General features: G+C 45.4%; 1 protein-coding gene across 1 annotated transcript in view; it reads left to right on the plus strand.

The window, feature by feature from the left end:
- Positions 1-15,899, plus strand: part of LOC115124347 (caprin-1-like) — a 33,999-nt gene extending 18,100 nt beyond the window's left edge. Inside the window, exons 11-18 of the mRNA XM_065022281.1 lie at positions 4,923-5,207; positions 5,296-5,499; positions 5,766-5,876; positions 9,096-9,230; positions 13,363-13,507; positions 13,665-13,835; positions 14,226-14,335; positions 14,793-15,899. Of these exons, the coding sequence (XP_064878353.1) occupies positions 4,923-5,207; positions 5,296-5,499; positions 5,766-5,876; positions 9,096-9,230; positions 13,363-13,507; positions 13,665-13,835; positions 14,226-14,335; positions 14,793-14,906 (1,275 nt within the window). The 3' untranslated portion in view covers positions 14,907-15,899. The remainder of the gene's footprint in view (positions 1-4,922; positions 5,208-5,295; positions 5,500-5,765; positions 5,877-9,095; positions 9,231-13,362; positions 13,508-13,664; positions 13,836-14,225; positions 14,336-14,792) is intronic.
- Positions 15,900-19,392: the final 3,493 nt, after the last annotated feature.

A 19,392-nucleotide genomic window follows, 5' to 3' on the forward strand; every position in this document is an offset into this window, starting at 1 on the left:
GTAGGTAGATGACCTACATACCTGTATAACGTAGGTAGATGACGTGCATACCTGTATAACGTAGGTAGATGACGTGCATACCTGTATAACGTAGGTAGATGACGTGCATACCTGTATAACGTAGGTAGATGACGTATGACCTACATACCTGTATAACGTAGGACCTACATAGATGACGTAGATGTGCATACCTGTATAACGTAGGTAGATGACGTGCATACCTGTATAACGTAGGTAGATGACGTGCATACCTGTATAACGTAGGTAGATGACGTGCGTACCTGTGTAACGTAGGTAGATGATGTGCCTGCCTACAGTTGAAGTCGGAAGTTTACATACACCTTAGCCAAATACATTTAAACTCCGTTTTTCACAATTCCTGACATTTAATCTTGGTAAAAATGTCCTAATTTACGTCAGTTAGGATCACCACTTTATTTAAAGAATGTGAAATGTCAGAATAATAGTAGAGAGAATGATTTATTTCAGCTTTTATTTCTTTCATCACATTCCCAGTGGGTCAGAAGTTTACATACACTTAATTAGTATTTGGTAGCATTGCCTTTAAATTGTTTAACTTGGGTCAAACGTTTCAGGTAGCCTTCCACAAGCTTCCCACAAAAAGTTGGGTGAATTTTGGCCAATTCCTCCTGACAGAGCTGGTGTAACTGAGTCAGGTTTGTAGGCCTCCTTGCTCGCACACGCTTTTTCAGTTCTGCCCACAAATGTTCTATAGGATTGAGGTCAGGGCTTTGATGACCACTCCATTACCTTGACTTTGTTGTCCTTACCCTCAGGTACCCTAATATGTAAATAAACAATACAATTTAAGACGGAGAATAGTATGTTCCGGAGATAAATAAGGAAGTGCGCACCACTACAGTCAAAATGGGAGCCAAATTCTAGCTCATTTATCAAAAACCAAGCCTGAAATTCTTTCTAAAGACTGACATCTTGTGGAAGTCCTAGGAACTGCAATCTGGGAGGTTTTTTCCTTTTGATTTTCCCAATAACAAGGATTTGAATGGGCAGACAGCTCAAAAAAATAAAAAATAAGAATGGATTCTCCTCGTGTTTTCACCTGCCATATCAGTACCGTTTTACTCACAGACATTATTTTAACAATTTTAGAAACTTCAGTGTTGTCTATCCAATACTATGCATATCCTAGCTTCAGGCCCTGAGTAACAAGCAGTTTACTTTGGGCACGTCAGTCATCCGAATACTGCCCCCGGCCCTCAAGAAGTTAAGCTATTTTGCCACAACTTTGGAAGTATGCTTGGGGTCATTGTCCATTTGGAAGACCCATTTACGACCAAGCTTTAACTTCCTGACTGATGTCTTAAGATGTTGCTTCAATATATCCACATCATTTTCCTCCCCCTTTTTCCTCCAAACATAACGATGGTCATTATGGTTATTAGTTCTATTTTAGTTTCATCAGACCAGAGGACATTTCTCCAAAATGTACGATCTTTGTCCCCATGTGCAGTTGCAAACCGTAGTCTGGCTTTTTTAGGGCGGTTTTGGAGCAGTGGCTTCTTCCTTGCTAAGCGACCTTTCAGGTTATGTCGATATAGGACTCGTTTTACTGTGGATATAGATCCTTTTGTACCTGTTTCCTCCTGCATCTTCACAAGGTCCTTAGCTGTTGTTCTGGGATTGATTTGCACGTTTTGCACAAAAGTACGTTAATCTCTAGGAGACAAAGTGCATCGCCTTCTTGAGCGGTAGGACGGCTGCGTGGTCCTTCAGGCGTTTGGAAATTGCTCCCAAGGATGAACCAGACTTATGGAGGTCTACAATTTTTTTTCTGGGGGTCTTGACTGATTTCTTTTGATATTCCCATGATGTCAAGCAAAGAGGCACAGAGTTTGAAGGTAGGCCTTGAAATACATCCACAGGTACACCTCCAATTGACTCAAATGATGTCAATTAGCCTATCAGAAGCTTCTAAAGCCATGACATCATTTTCTGGAATTTTCCAAGCTGTTTAAAGGCTGTCAATTTAGTGTATGTAAACTTCTGACCCACTGGAATTGTGATACAGTGATTTATAAATGAAATAATCTCTGTAAACAATTGTTGAAAAAAATACTTGTGTCATGCATAAAGTAGATGTACTAACCGACTTGCCAAAACTATAGTTTTAGTTTTTAAGAGTGGTTGAAAAACGAGTTTTAATGACTCCAACCTAAGGTGAATGTAAACTTCCGACTTCAACTGTATATAGCGTAGGTAGATGACGTGCATATCTGCAGTTGAAGTCGGAAGTTTACATACACCTTAGGTTGGAGTCATTAAAACTCGTTTTCAGCATTGATGTTTTGTATGGTAGAGTTGCGTCAATTCGATCAGTCTCATTTTTTTTTTGTTGATATGTTAGATGGGACAATGTTAGCCTTCAATGTTAGCCTGCTGAGCTAAACTCTAGGCTCTCCGTTAAGTGCTCAGCTGCTCTCTAGCAGGTCAACTGTGGTATAGATTATGGACAAGCACTTCTTTTCAAATATCTGAACAGTCAACATTTTTCTATTGACTCTTGACAAATTTAGAATGACTCAAATGCACATGGCAGAGGTAGACATCGGTTTGGCTAACAACACCAGCAAAAAGATGTGGTTTTCGCCATGATAGAACTGATTCTGTTTTGCATTGAACTGTGTCTGTTATTGTGGAAATTCTGTTAGGTGAACACCTGTAATTGGTATTTGTAAAAACTACATTCAAAAGTTTTTGTTTTATTCAATTTGAGAATTTCAGATGTCATGGTATATCCTTGTAGGATAATTTAGACATAAACTGCCTTTTTAACAAAGGGGGGGTGGCTCAAGAAATCAATACAAATGTCCATTCCAATATCCAGATATTCGATTTATTCGTGCCCGTCCCTAGTACACATAAGAAGCATTGGGCTCCTAGCTGGTTGACTGGTTCAGATATAGAGCGTTGGGCTCCTAGCTGGTTGACTGTGGGACAGATATAGAGCGTTGGGCTCCTAGCTGGTTGACTGGTTCAGATATAGAGCATTGTGCTCCTAGCTGGTTGACTGGTTCAGATATAGAGCGTTGGGCTCCTAGCTGGTTGACTGTGGGACAGATATAGAGCGTTGGGCTCCTAGCTGGTTGACTGGTTCAGATATAGAGCGTTGGGCTGCTAGCTGGTTGACTGGTTCAGATATAGAGCGTTGGGCTCCTAGCTGGTTGACTGTGGGACAGATATAGAGCGTTGGGCTGCCTAGCTGGATATGACTGGTTGACTTCAGATATAGAGCGTTGGGCTCCTAGCTGGTTGACTGTGGGACAGATATAGAGCATTGGGCTCCTAGCTGGTTGACTGGTTCAGATATAGAGCGTTGGGCTCCTAGCTGGTTGACTGGTTCAGATATAGAGCGTTGGGCTCCTAGCTGGTTGACTGGGTTCAGATATAGAGCGTTGGGCTCCTAGCTGGTTGACTGGGACAGATATAGAGCGTTGGGCTCCTAGCTGGTTGACTGGTTCAGATATAGAGCATTGGGCTCCTAGCTGGTTGACTGGTTCAGATATAGAGCGTTGGGCTCCTAGCTGGTTGACTGGTTCAGATATAGAGCGTTGGGCTCCTAGCTGGTTGACTGGTTCAGATATAGAGCATTGGGCTTGGGCTCTGGTTCTAGCTGGGCTCCTAGTTGACTGACTGGTTCAGATATAGAGCGTTGGGCTCCTAGCTGGTTGACTGTGGGACAGATATAGAGCGTTGGGCTCCTAGCTGGTTGACTGTGGGACAGATATAGAGCGTTGGGCTCCTAGCTGGTTGACTGGTTCAGATATAGAGCGTTGGGCTCCTAGCTGGTTGACTGTGGGACAGATATAGAGCGTTGGGCTCCTAGCTGGTTGACTGGTTCAGATATAGAGCGTTGGGCTCCTAGCTGGTTGACTGTGGGACAGATATAGAGCGTTGGGCTCCTAGCTGGTTGACTGGTTCAGATATAGAGCGTTGGGCTCCTAGCTGGTTGACTGTGGTTCAGATATAGAGTGTTGGGCTCCTAGCTGGTTGACTGGTTCAGATATAGAGCGTTGGGCTCCCTGCTGGTTGACTGTGGGACAGGTATAGAGCGTTGGGCTCCTAGCTGGTTGACTGGTTCAGATATAGAGCGTTGGGCTCCTAGCTGGTTGACTGGTTCAGATATAGAGCGTTGGGCTCCTAGCTGGTTGACTGGTTCAGATATAGAGCGTTGGGCTCCTAGCTGGTTGACTGGTTCAGATATAGAGCGTTGGGCTCCTAGCTGGTTGACTGGTTCAGATATAGAGCGTTGGGCTCCTAGCTGGTTGACTGTGGGACAGATATAGAGCGTTGGGCTCCTAGCTGGTTGACTGTGGGACAGATATAGAGCGTTGGGCTCCTAGCTGGTTGACTGTGGTTCAGATATAGAGCGTTGGGCTGCTAGCTGGTTGACTGGGACAGATATAGAGTGTTGGGCTGCTAGCTGGTTGACTGTGGGACAGATATAGAGCGTTGGGCTCCTAGCTGGTTGACTGGTTCAGATATAGAGCGTTGGGCTCCTAGCTGGTTGACTGTGGGACAGATATAGAGCGTTGGGCTGCTAGCTGGTTGACTGTGGGACAGATATAGAGCGTTGGGCTGCTAGCTGGTTGACTGGTTCAGATATAGAGCGTTGGGCTCCTAGCTGGTTGACTGTGGGACAGATATAGAGCGTTGGGCTGCTAGCTGGTTGACTGTGGGACAGATATAGAGCGTTGGGCTCCTAGCTGGTTGACTGGTTCAGATATAGAGTGTTGGGCTGCTAGCTGGTTGACTGTGGGACAGATATAGAGCGTTGGGCTCCTAGCTGGTTGACTGTGGTTTCTCTATTTGGACCTTGGACATGATGATCAAGGAAGCATTTTTGATATTCAGCCATAACTGTTTTATGCTTCCTGCCTCAGGACTCAATGCTGGAGTTTGATGGGCAGCCCATCGACCCAGCCATCGTATCGGCCCAGCCCATCGACCCAGCCATCGTTTCGGCCCAGCCCATCGACCCAGCCATCGTATCGGCCCAGCTCATCGACCCAGCCATCGTATCGGCCCAGCTCATCGACCCAGCCATCGTTTCGGCCCAGCCCATCGACCCAGCCATCGTTTCGGCCCAGCCCATCGACCCAGCCATCGTTTCGGCCCAGCCCATCGACCCAGCCATCGTTTCGGCCCAGCCCATCGACCCAGCCATCGTATCGGCCCAGCCCATCGACCCGGCCATCGGCCCAGCCCATCGACCGGCCATCGATCGCCCAGCCCATCGACCCGCCATCGGCCCAGCCCATCGACCCAGCCATCGTTTCGGCCCAGCCCATCGACCCAGCCATCGTTTCGGCCCAGCCCATCGACCCGGCCATCGTATCGGCCCAGCCCATGAAGCCTCCAACACAGAACATAGACCTGCCTCAGATGGGCTGTCCCCCAGCCCACCCAGAATCCTGCTTCTCACCACACACTGTTTCTGTACAGCCTGAGGCCACACAAGTGAGTTTACAGAGGGGTTTTACCACAGCATGACAGCAGGTTGTCCTTTCCAAAAGCACCATAACATCATCATCCCACCTGGCCAGATACGATCCTCTGTTTCTCCTACTGCGACCTTGTTTATTACTTGATATCTCTGTCTGTAACTCTATTGTCGACCACTCGCTTGTGGCGATTAATCCGTTTTCCCTTTTAGGGATTGTTGGAAAGTACTACTGTCTGAGGTGTGGTAGAAGTGTGATGTCTCAGTCCTCTGTTCTCCCTAGGTCCCCATGGTGTCCCCCACGCCCGAGGTCTACTCCACGCCGCCTCCCATGTTCCACTCGTCACACGCGGCAGAATCCCGACCGCAGACCGACCCCATCGACACCATCCAGGTAAATAAAGGAAGTCCTGGAATATTGTTAGACTGCAGCCACCCAAAAGCCATAGGCTTTTCTCTTTGCTTCTGCACGGCAAGTGGTACCGGTGCATCGAGTCTCGCACCAACAGGCTCCTGAACAGTGGAAAAACACGCTTCAGCCCAGCTTAAACAAGAAAAAGGGGGATCGGGTGCTCGACTGAGGGACTTGAAAATCCCAAAATCATTCCTTACCCCCAGGAGAATTCAACTGGTGACTGTCCGGGAGAATAACAAAAACAGTCGCATTCTGTTTCAGTAAATCTGATCGATTGAAAACAAACAATAGGTTTCCGCATGAATCGTCTTCATCAGAGCCTTGAGTAGGAAGAAGGTGGGTGGCACTTACATACCCTCCCAGAGGGGTGTCCCGCTCATCAGGTCAATAGAGTAGCAACTAGATGAGCTTGTCCAAATGAGTATGATCATCATTAGAAGATTCCTACACACACACACACACACTCCACCTGAATAACAAGAGACAAAACATATGAGTGACCGCTGTTCATTTAGAGCCTTAGTCTCGACACGATCTAAGCAGTCGATCCAAAGTGCCCCTCTCTGTCACAATTTCCACACAATATTATAATACCAGTGTGGAAAAACAAACCCTAGCAGATTTCTCACGTTTTGTCTTTTAGGGCGTGACTCTCATTCTCTCTAGTGAGCCATGATGAGGCCGTGTTCCAGGAACCTCCTTTGGGGGAAAAAATATATTTTTAATTGATTTCAGCTTTAGTCTCAATCATTCGCCTTAGTCTAAGGCAGTGGTCACCATCCTTTTCTGAAAGATCACTTTTGCATTCAAAAAGCTAGCCGAGATCTACAGCTCCAATGTAAAAAAAAATATATATATATATTTTTTAAAAAAGGAAATGCTATGCAACATTAACATACCAAAAACTGTTTTGTAGGTTTGAGGTTTGTGCAGTAAGTTTAAAAAAAAAAATTTCACAGCATATTTGCTATATGCCTGGACTGCCAATGTTGTTCTCGGACCATTCTATATTTCAAAACTCGAGCTTTGATGACAGAATAGATCAGTTGTATCACTTGCGAGGCATAGCTGAGCATAAATTGAAAATAATTAGCTTTTTAACATTTTTTTACTGGACTGATAGTACCTGATGTTCAGTCACGTTGGCAAAAGACCGCAGCAGAGGGCCTCTCACGGTCCTCTTTCCTCTGGTGAGACTGGGGTGGTGTCATTCCTCCAAACAGTTGCAAAACATTTTGCAACTGAAACAAGCGTTTCTATTGGACAAGTTCGGGTAGGTCCCTCTCCGTTTCATTCCATTTAAGAAACCTTTTGCAACAGAATGGGTGGAATGAACACACCTCTGACCAGGGGGGGGGGCAGTCTTCCAACTGATGGCGACACTACAGGCGCATTGCATTATTTTTGCTTCTTGCACAACTGAACGTTGTTCCTATGACCCGAGGAAATAGACGATATGAGTTGCTAACAATAACGCAGGCCTATCGATACACTTGGCTACTCATTCATTGCAGCTGTGGAAGTGGGGAGAAGCACTGTTGACAGTGCTGAATAAAGCTGGTCCTGGTCAGCTGGGTAGGCAGAGTTGGTCTCTTCAAGACACATTTAAATAGTACAAAATGGCTACCTGGCGCACAGGGCTTCTGAATCAAGTGCACCCACCTCTCGCCCGACAGGGCTTCTGAATCAAGTGCACCCACCTCTCGCCCGACAGGGCTTCTGAATCAAGTGCACCCACCTCTCGCCCCCGACAGGGCTTCTGAATCAAGTGCACCCACCTCTCGCCCGACAGGGCTTCTGAATCAAGTGCACCCACCTCTCGCCCGACAGGGCTTCTGAATCAAGTGCACCCGCCTCTCGCCCGACGGGGCTTCTGAATCAAGTGCACCCGCCTCTCGCCCGACGGGGCTTCTGAATCAAGTGCACCCGCCTCTCGCCCGACAGGGCTTCTGAATCAAGTGCACCCACCTCTCGCCCGACAGGGCTTCTGAATCAAGTGCACCCACCTCTCGCCCGACAGGGCTTCTGAATCAAGTGCACCCTCCTCTCGCCGACAGGGCTTCTGAATCAAGTGCACCCGCCTCTCGCCCGACAGGGCTTCTGAATCAAGTGCACCCGCCTCTCGCCCGACAGGGCTTCTGAATCAAGTGCACCCACCTCTCGCCTGACAGGGCTTCTGAATCAAGTGCACCCGCCTCTCGCCGACAGGGCTTCTGAATCAAGTGCACCGAACACCTTTGGGAATAAATTGGAACGCCGACAGAGCCAGGCCTAATCATTCAACATCGATGCCCGACCTCACTAAATCTCGTGGCTGAATGGAAGCAAGTGTGTGTGTTGGAGTGTCAGTGTGCATGGGTCAATACAAGGGTCAACTCCGTCTGTGTAGGCAGGTTGTCATCTATTTAGCAGCGTTTTGACGATAGAAGCTGTTCTATCGACACTAATTATGGCCCTGTGGCTCCGATAGAGTGATGAAAATCGTGTCCTCGGTTGCAACACTCACAACCAAGCTCCAAACTGCCTCTGAAAGCAACGTTGCTTCGGAACTTGGTTGTGAGTGTTGCAACCGAGGACACGATTTTTACTGAGCTCTAAAATAAGCCATTCTGCGAGCCAGGCCTAATCGCCCAACATCAGTGCCCAACCACACTAATGCTCTTCTGGCTGAATTGAAGCAAGTCCCCGCAGCAATGTTCCAACATCTAGTGGAAAGCCTTCCCAGAAGAGTGGAGGCTGTTATAGCAACAATGTTCCAACATCTAGTGGAAAGCCTTCCCAGAAGAGTGGAGGCTGTTATAGCAGCAATGTTCCAACATCTAGTGGAAAGCCTTCCCAGAAGAGTGGAGGCTGTTATAGCAGCAATGTTCCTACATCTAGTGGAAAGCCTTCCCAGAAGAGTGGAGGCTGTTATAGCAGCAATGTTCCAACATCTAGTGGAAAGCCTTCCCAGAAGAGTGGAGGCTGTTATAGCAGCAATGTTCCAACATCTAGTGGAAAGCCTTCCCAGCAGAGCGGAGGCTGTTATAGCAGCAAAGGCGGGGCTACCAACTCCATGTTAACGCCCATGATTTTGGAGTGGCATGTTTGACGAGCAGGTGTCCACACACAGTTGGTCACGTAGTGTAGCTAGGTGGGGGCAACCACCATCTCTCCCTGGTGACATACATGTTAAAGCCATTATTCCTTCCCATCCAGGTGTCCCTGTCGTCAGAGCAGCCCCCTGCCTCCTCCTCTCAGACCCAGGAGGTCTTCCAGTCTGTCAACGGCCCCAAACCCCCACACAGCTCCGGCATCAATGTCAACGCAGCACCATTCCAGTCCATGCAAACAGTAAGGTCACACACAGTAAGGTCACACACAGTAAGGTCACACACAGTAAGGTCACACACAGTAAGGTCACACACTTTTGGATACTTGGAGACACACGCACACAATGGCTCACATGTCATCTTTTCTGAGACCAGGAAGCTACTTTTTTTATTACTATTTTGGGGGGGGGGGGATTTTTACACCCAAAACCATTCTGTGATATTAGGAAAAGAAGCTAGGTCTGACACCCTATGTTAACGTTACTGAACTAAGAGAAGAACATTGGTTTGATTTGAGCCATACCACTGAGGCTAAGCTTCCCGCCATCCAGGACCTACAGTTGAAGTCAGAAGTTTACATACACTTAGGTTGGAGTCATTAAAACTCGTTTTTCAACCACTCCACAAATGTATTGCTAACAAACTATAGGTTTGGCAAGTCGGTTAGGATATCTACTTTGTGCATGACACAAGTAATTTTTCCATCAATTGTTTACAGACAGATTAGTTGACTTATAATTCACTGTATCACAATTCCACTGGGTCAGAATTTTACATACACTAATTTGACTGTGCCTTTAAACAGCTTGGAAAATTCCAGAAAATGATGTCATGGCTTTAGACGCTTCTGATAGGCTCATTGACATCATTTGAGTCAATTGGAGGTGTACCTGTGGATGTATTTCCAGGCCTACCTTCAAGCTCAGTGCCTCTGCTTGACATGGGAAAATAAAAAGAAATCAGCCAAGACCTCAGAAAAAAATTTGTGGACCTCCACAAGTCTGGTTCATCCTTGGGAGCAATTTCCAATTTCCTGAAGGTGCCACGTTCATCTGTACAAACAATAGTATGCAAGTATAAACACCATGAGACCACGCAGCCGTCATACCGCTCAGGAAGGAGACGCATTCTGTCTCCTAGAGATGAACGTACTGTGGTGCGAAATGTGCGAATCAATGCCAGAACAACTGCAAAGGACCTTGTGAAGATGCTGGAGGAAACAGGTACTATATTGATATAACCTGAAAGGCTGCTCAGCAAGGAAGAAGCCACTGCTCCAAAACCACCATTAAAAAAAGCCAGACTATGGTTTGCAACTGCACATGGGGACAAAGATCATACTTTTTGAGAAATGTCCTCTGGTCTGATGAAACAAAAATATAACTGTTTGGCCATAATGACCATCGTTATGTTTGGAGGGAAAAGGGGGAGACTTGCAAGCCGAAGAACAACATCCCAACCGTGAAGCACGGGGGTGGCAGCATCATGTTGTGGGGGGTGCTTTGCTGCAGGAGGGACCGGTGCACTTCACAAAATAGATGGCATCATGAGAAAGGAAATGTATGTGGATATATCGAAGCAACATCTCAAGACATCAGTCAGGAAGTTAAAGCTTGGTTGCAAATGGCTCTTCCAAATGGACAATGACCCCAAGCATACTTCCAAAGTTGTGGCAAAATAGTTTTAAGGACAACAAAGTCAAGGTATTGGAGTGGCCATCACAAAGTCCTGGCCTCAATCCTATAGAAAATGTGTGGCCAGAACTGAAAAAGCTTGTGCTAGCAAGGAGGCCTACAAACCTGACTCAGAATTTTGGCCCATTCCTCAACTTATTGTGGGAAGCTTGTGGAAGGCTACTCGAAACGTTTGACCCAAGTTAAGCAATGCTACCAAATACACTCAATTAGTATCTAAACTTGTGACCCATTGGGAATGAAAGATATAAAAGATATAAAAGCTGAAATAAATCATTCTCTCTACTATTATTCTGACATTTTCACCTTCTTAAAATAAAGTGGTGATCCTAACTGACCTAAAACAGGGATTTTTTTACAATGATTAAATGTCAGGAATTGTGAAACTGAGTTCAAATGTATTTGGCTAAGGTGTATGTAAACTTCAGACATCAACTGTATATAATGTCTGAGGAAAGCCCATAAATATGACTCCAGTCTCCCAAGTCATAGACTGTTCTCTCTGCTACTACTACGGCAAGCGGTTCCAAGTCGAGGACCAAGAGGCTCCTTTTAATTAACAGTTTCTACCCCCAAACCATAAGACTGCTGAACAATTCATCAAATGGCCACTCTGACAATTTACAATTTGCTTTATCTTGGCTTTATCTTGGCCAGGTCGCAGTTGCAAATGAGAACTTGTTCTCAACTAGCTTACCTGGTTAAATAAAGGTAAAATACAATTTTAAATAAGCATTGACCCCCCCCTCCCTCCATTTTTATTTTGTACACTGCTGCTACTCACTGTTTATTACCTATGCAAATGTCAGTTACCTACATGTACAAATTACTTCAACTAACCTGTACCCCCGCACACTGACTAGGTACCGGTGCCCCCTGTATATAGCCTGCACACTGACTAGGTACCGGTGCCCCCTGTATATAGCCTGCACACTGACTAGGTACCGGTGCCCCCTGTATATAGCCTGCACACTGACTAGGTACCGGTGCCCCCTGTATATAGCCTCCACATTGACTAGGTACCGGTGCCCCCTGTATATAGCCTGCACACTGACTAGGTACCGGTGCCCCCTGTATATAGCCTGCACACTGACTAGGTACCGGTGCCCCCTGTATATAGCCTGCACACTGACTAGGTACCGGTGCCCCCTGTATATAGCCTCCACACTGACTAGGTAGGTGCCCCTGTATATAGCCTGCCCCCTGTATATAGCCTGCACACTGACCGGTGCCCCCTGTATATAGGCACACTGACTAGGTACCGGTGCCCCCTGTATATAGCCTGCACACTGACTAGGTACCGGTGCCCCCTGTATATAGCCTCACACTGACTAGGTACCGGTGCCCCCTGTATATAGCCTCCACACTGACTAGGGTCGGTGCCCCTGTATATACCGGTGCCCCCTGTATATAGCCTGCACACTGACTAGGTACCGGTGCCCCCTGTATATAGCCTGCACACTGACAAGGTACCGGGTACCGTGCCCCTGCCCTGTATATAGCCTCCACACTGACTAGGTACCGGTGCCCCCTGTATATAGCCTCCACACTGACTAGGTACCGGTGCCCCCTGTATATAGCCTGCACACTGACTAGGTACCGGTGCCCCCTGTATATAGCCTGCACACTGACTACCGGTGGTAGCCGCACACTGTGCCCCCTGTATATAGCCTGCACACTGACTAGGTACCGGTGCCCCCTGTATATAGCCTCCACACTGACTATATAGCCTGCACACTGACGGTGCCCCCTGTATATAGCCTGCACACTGACTGTATATAGCCTCCACACCGGTACCGGTGCCCCCTGTATATAGCCTGCACACTGACTAGGTACCGGTGCCCCCCCTCCACACTGATATAGTGCCCCCTATATAGCCTGCACACTGACTAGGTACCGGTGCCCCCTGTATATAGCCTCCACACTGACTAGGTACCGGTGCCCCCTGTATATAGCCTGCACACTGACTAGGTACCGGTGCCCCCTGTATATAGCCTCCACACTGACTAGGTACCGGTGCCCCCTGTATATAGCCTGCACACTGACTAGGTACCGGTGCCCCCTGTATATAGCCTGCACACTGACTAGGTACCGGTGCCCCCTGTATATAGCCTGCACACTGACTAGGTACCGGTGCCCCCTGTATATAGCCTCCACACTGACTAGGTACCGGTGCCCCCTGTATATAGCCTCCACACTGACTAGGTACCGGTGCCCCCTGTATATAGCCTCGCACACTGACTAGGTACCGGTGCCCCTGTATATAGCCTCCACACTGACTAGGTACCGGTGCCCCCTGTATATAGCCTGCACACTGACTAGGTACCGGTGCCCCCTGTATATAGCCTCGTTATTGTTATTATTATTTTTTTAAACTTTTAGTTTATTTGGTAAATATTTTCTTAACCAACAGCGCAGTTCAAGAAGAGTTAACGGCTTGTAAGTACCAATTTCACGGCGTACTTGTGTTCGGCGCATGTGACAAAGTTTGATTTGACGAGCTACACTTGGACAAGGTTGAGTAGCAACAGATTACATTCCTTAGTTTGTGGCAGGGATTGGCCTGAAAACACAAGTCCCAGATTGTGACTAACTCTGACCTTTTCTCAGTCTTTTCAGGAAGTACCTATTGTTCATGGTTGAACCACAGTACTCACCAGGCTGCCTTATTCCCCTCAGGTATTCAACCTCAACGCCCCTGTCCCGCCAGCCAATGAGACGGAAGCCTTGACCCAGGCCAGCCAATACCAGAACAGCTACAGCCAACAGGGCTTCAACAGCCAATCACAGCAGACGGATATGCAGACAGAACAGCTGCAGTCTGGTGAGTTAGAGCAGTTTTTGGCTCTTTTCCCACTTCTGAGCAAAACCGAGTGGAGCCATACACCATCCTGGAAGGACACTGTGAACAACGATATTTCATGACTGGTCTTAAAATTGCCATTTTACATAAACATTATTTTTGTATTTTTTTCCTGTAGTGGTTAGTGCCTTCCACTCCCAGGACCTATCCCTGCCCAGCCAGGACTTGTCCCAGAGGCAGCAGCTCAGCCAGCAGGGTACAGGGTTTGGCCCTGGGGCCAGTCACCAGGCTTTCTACAACAGCAGAGGCATGACCCGTGGAGGGCCACGTAATGCCAACGGCTACAGAGGTCCAGTATCGGTCCTCTACAGTCACTGTTAACTACTGCAGGGCCACACAGCATGTATTTTCTTTACCTTTATTTAACCAGGCAAGTCAGTTAAGAACAAATTCTTATTTTCAAGGACGGCCTAGGAATAGTGGGTTAACTGACAGATTTGGGCAGAACGACAGATTTGTACCTTGTCAGCTCGGGGATTTGAACTTGCAACCTTCCGGTTACTAGTCCAACGCTCTAACCACTAGGCTACCCTGCCGCCCAGCATCTTCAATATACTACAGCTTTCTGTTCGCTTTTGGAGTTGATAATATTGTGTTTGAGAAGTGAGACTTTTTAAATGTATATATATATATTTTAAAATGGCAGTGCATGTAACTTGAGTGTACCGATCCATTCCAGGGTGTGACAGTTACCGGTCTGGCTTCACCAACACTCCTAACTCTGGATACCAACAGGCCCAGTTCAACACACCTCGGGACTACTCCAACGGGGGCAACTACCAACGCGGGGTAAATAACTTTTGACCTTATCACTCACACAGGTTTGGGATGGATGTTGAGCTAACATGCTCAGGACCAGTTTCCCGGACACGGATTTAGCTCTGGACTAAAAAGCACTTTCAATTGGGGGAGCTTTTTTTTTTTTTTTTTTTTTGGTAGTTCAAGACTAGACTTAATCTGTGTCTGGGAAGTTGGCCCTCAAAGTTGTCCTTCCCTTTGCCATAAGGGATCTTGGATGGTCGCAAATGTTCTGTTTGGCATCTATAAGAGCAGGGGGTGGCAGGTTGCCTAGCGGTTACGAGCGGTGGGCCGGTATCCCAGAGTGGACTGGTTTTGTGTTCCTTCTCCTTGCCATTCTACTGAATTCTACTGAATAGTCTCATTGTATTTGTTAGGAATCTATAAAGGACTACTCTCTCTAAGAACTGTCAATAATGTTTTTGTCCCTCTTCCCCCACCGTTTCAGGACGGTTATAATCAGGTAGACCGTGAAATGCTGAATCAGAACTACAAACGTGGTGCGGGTCAGGGACCCAGAGGTGTGTCTCGAGGAGGCAATGCCCAGGCCATCAGGTCCTGATCGGGCCTGTTTGACTGACTCCGACTGCTGGCTCCAACTCACTCCTTGTCCTTGGCCCTGGCCCTAACATTTCAATGTTTTCAGATCTAAGGGATCACACGCATCGTACTGAATGTTGATCTGCTGTTTGTTCAGCGACCACCTGATCGCTGGTGAAATTTTCGTGCGACTCTACGTGTAAAAATCTGTTTTGCAGTCAGCACTCTGAACAGAGGTGTTAAGTACTCTCAGCTGGAAAAAGCTACTGGTCTGTCTGAGCCTTAAAACGTCTGGAGACGTAACACCGGTGTAGTGGTAGACTGATTTAGGTCTCTTTTTTTGTTGTTGTCCTGAGTGGGACAAGGATGCAACAATCGCATGTGGAGTTTCCACAATATTGCGTCTTACAGATCTGTAAAAAAAGAAATGTAAGGGTCCAAGGTGGTGGTGGTGGTGGTGGTGGTGGTGGTGTAAGGAGAGAATTGGGACAGGTTTTGACTGAGCGACAACATGCCACACTTATTCAAGATATCCAGAATGCAGTTTGCACCCACCTCACTTTTTATTTGTCATGTGGTCCTCATTAGATTTAAAAAATAATAATAATAATAATTAAAATCCTGACTTTTGGATCAGTCATGCCTGCTTTGACATTTAAAAGAAAAAGATATTTGTTTTAAAAGGAGTCTGAATATACAAGCCAAGCTGTAAATCCGACAAATGGTTTTAAGCATTCCCTGTTTTGAAACAAATATTCCTGTAAACTTGAAAGTTTTCATTTTTATGAAATAACACACATACTCTGTCACTGCTGGTCCGAGCCCCCAGGAGTACTTCTCTGTTCTCTTGCCCCCCCCTCTCTCTTTTTTCTTATTTTCCCCACATAATGTGATTCTGGGTTCTAAAAAAAGTATTTTGTTTTTAATTGTTTTTTTAAAGAATCTCTCAATTCCTCAAGTTTGTAAACTGATGTTGCATCGAAGGGTTTCAATAAAGATGTTGCATTATCCTTGATTTGTGGTCGTTGCGTCCAGTGTCATCTATTGCTGAGTGATTCAGGAGCAGCAAGGATCGAACAAGATGGTTTCCTTGTTAAATTGTCTTCTCCATAGAAAAGTGATTGCAGCAGATGGACTTGAGTTAAACAGGAGATGTCTTTGTGGAGAGTGTGGATTACTAGAACATGTATCCAATACACACGATTTGACGATCATTAATAAATTCTGGTGTGTGTATATATTTCACATTGATGTTGGGTGACGTGTGTATATATATATACTGCTCAGGAGACCATCCGCCATCTCATCAGGATGCCCAGGCGTTGTAGGGAGGTCATACAGGCACGTGGAGGCCACACACACTACTGAGCCTCATTTTGACTTTCTTTAAGGACATTACATCAAAGTTGGATCAGCCTGTAGTGTGGTTATCCACTTTAATTTTGAGTGTGACTCCAAATCCAGACCTCCGTGGGTTGATAAATTTGATTTCCATTGATCATTTTTGTGTGATTTTGTTGTCAGCACATTCAACTATGTAAAGAAAAAAGTATTTAATAAGAATATTTCATTCATTCAGATCTAGGATGTGTTATTTTAGTGTTCCCTTTATTTTTTTGAGCAGTGTATATATACAGTGGGGCAAAAAGTATTTAGTCAGCCACCAATTTTGCAAGTTCTCCCACTTAAAGATGAGAGAGGCCTGTCATATTCATCATAGGTACACTTCAACTATGACAGACAAAATGAGAAGGAAAAAAAAAATCCAGAAAATCACATTGTAGGATTTTTAATGAATTTATTTGCAAATTATCGTGGAAAATAAATTACACCAGTCTAATCTCAAGAGTTGATAGGCTTGAAGTCAAACAGCGCTGTGCTTCAAGCATTGCGAAGAGCTGCTGGCAAACTTGCTGCCTACCATCGCTCAGTCAGACTGCTCTATCAAATATAAAATCATAGACTTAATTATAACATAATAAACACACAGACATACGAGCCTTTTGTCATTAATATGGTCGAATCCGGAAACTATCATTTCGAAAACAAAACGTTTATTCTTTCAGTGAAATACGGAACCGTTCCGTATTTTATCTAACGGGTGGCAACCCTAAGTCTAAATATTGGCTGTTACATTGCACAACCTTCAATGTTATGTTATAATTATGTAAAATTCTGGCAAATTAGTTCGTAACGAGCCAGGCGGCCCAAACTGTTGCATATACCGACTATGCGTGCAAAGAACGCAAGAGTAGTGACACAATTTCACCTGACTAATATTGCCTGCTAAACTGGATTTATTTTAGCTAAATATGCAGGTTTAAAAATAAATACTTCTGTGTATTGATTTTAAGAAAGGCATGGTACTGGTTAGGTACAGTCGTGCAACGATTGTGCTTTTGTTAAATCATTCCCCATTTGGGTGTCTTTATTAGGGAGAAATAGTCTTCACACAGTTCACAACAAGCCAGGCGGCCCAAACTTCTGCATATACCCTGACTCTGTTGCAAGAGAAGTGACACATTTTAGGTTTAAAAATATATACCTGTGTACTGATTTTAAGAAAGGCATTGATGGTTAGGTACACGTTGGAGCAACGACAGTCCTTTTTCGCGAATGCGCAGGACACACTAGATAAACTAGCAATATCATCAACCATGTGTAATTAACTAGTGATTTATGATTGATCGATAGTTTTTTTACAAGGTAAGTTTAATGCTAGCTAGCAACTTACCTTGGCTTCTTACTGCTCCTCGTGGAGTGCAATGAGAGGCAGGTGGTTAGAGCCTTGGACTAGTTAACCGTACGGTTGCCAGATTGAATCCCCGAAGGTAAAAATCTGTCATTCTGCCCCTGAACAAGGCAGTTAACCCACTGTTCCTAGGCCGTCATTTGTTCTTAACTGACTTGCCTAGTTAAATAAAGGTGTAAACATTTTAGATTTATTATCTGCCAAATCGGTGTCCGAAAACTTGAAATCGGCCCTAATTAAATCGGTCGACCTCTAGTCAAGATGTCCAATCCCAAAACAAATCTTCACTCCATCAGCTGCAAACTCCCTGATGACATCTTTGGTAACCTAAAACAGGGCAGGTTAAATCCATGTATTCAACGCGGAGTCCATGGTGTTTACCTTTTGCTGCAGTGGGCTAAATCAGGGTCAAACGGTGTTTCTTGGTAGTCATGAATAAATATACTTAGAAACCAAAGTATACACCTCACAAACATGGTTATGGGCTTAAAAAAGACACCTGTATCATGTCAGATTGGAAATGTATTACATTTTGAGTGCGTTTGTAAATTCACTCTGGCTATCTACTCCGATTTCAGAGCGCAGAATAGCTGATGAGACCGGTTTCAGTAAACGTCGGCACAAAAAAAGCGTAATTAAAAATTGTTGCTAGCAGCACATTTACAAACGCTCTGGATAACATGAAAACAGCCTAACTAGCTCTGCTAGGGCGAGTACAATGGTCAGTGAGGTTCTCTCATTTGTGTCTGGAAATAGCTAGTAAACGAGCCAATGTTTGCCAGTTAAGTTATCTTGGGTGCCATTGTGGGGTCAAAGCGTCCAGTGTGCGCTCTGAATTTATGAACGCCCTGAGAGCGAAACTCAATTTACAAATGGACAATCTGAGCACATTCTGAATTTAGAGTGCTATCTGAGCACACTCTGCACTCCAGATTGAATTTACGAAAACCACCTTTATATACATCAAAGAAGACTGAAATATAACACAACCGTTTGACATAAACACCCGATAGTTCAAAATCACAATTATAACATTTGATAGTTACAGTGACAGACAACCAATATCTCCTTTACCATGATAATGTTACTCTTCTGTACCTACTAAATAATGGATGACTGTGAAGCTCTGCGGGGACCAGACAAAAGTGTTTTTATACAAAGGTGAACAGTATGATTTCCTGTCCGATTATCATCAAGAGAAACAATCAGTCGAATCTTCGTACTCGTCCAGTGTCCTTTTCGGACCAGTGTGGATCGCTGTCATTCTGTGTTAAATAGATATTCGTTTCTCGAAGGTTGAGAAGCCATTGAGATGGGAACTCCGGAGTAGATAAAGGATAACAAGCTAGCTGTTGGCGTACCAATCTGTTGGGAGTGAAATGTCTCGGCTTCTCGAACTGGCTGGCTATTTATTTTCACTTCTCAAAAATAACTTTATCTTCAGCCAGGTCAAAAAACAAGATATATTGTAGACTTGGTTACTTAGCACTGTCGGCAGCTGTCAATAGACTGCATCAGTTTCATCCAATGCAAATTTTACTGGGAAATAAATGTACTCAAGGATCTTTGAACCTGCGCGATTACTTTTTCAGCGCAGATGCTTGCTTTTTGTTTTCAGTGCTCATTTCCGTGTTGCACCACTACGTTGCAACCGTGAAACAAGTCCCCCATTCCACCGGAAGCTAAATAATAGTTCCACAACTATATTCACAAACGCACATCACCAAAGAACAAAATAAGACAAGTCTCAAAACAA

This window comes from Oncorhynchus nerka, linkage group LG9a, assembly GCF_034236695.1.
Source record: "Oncorhynchus nerka isolate Pitt River linkage group LG9a, Oner_Uvic_2.0, whole genome shotgun sequence".
Lineage (NCBI taxonomy): Eukaryota > Metazoa > Chordata > Actinopteri > Salmoniformes > Salmonidae > Oncorhynchus > Oncorhynchus nerka.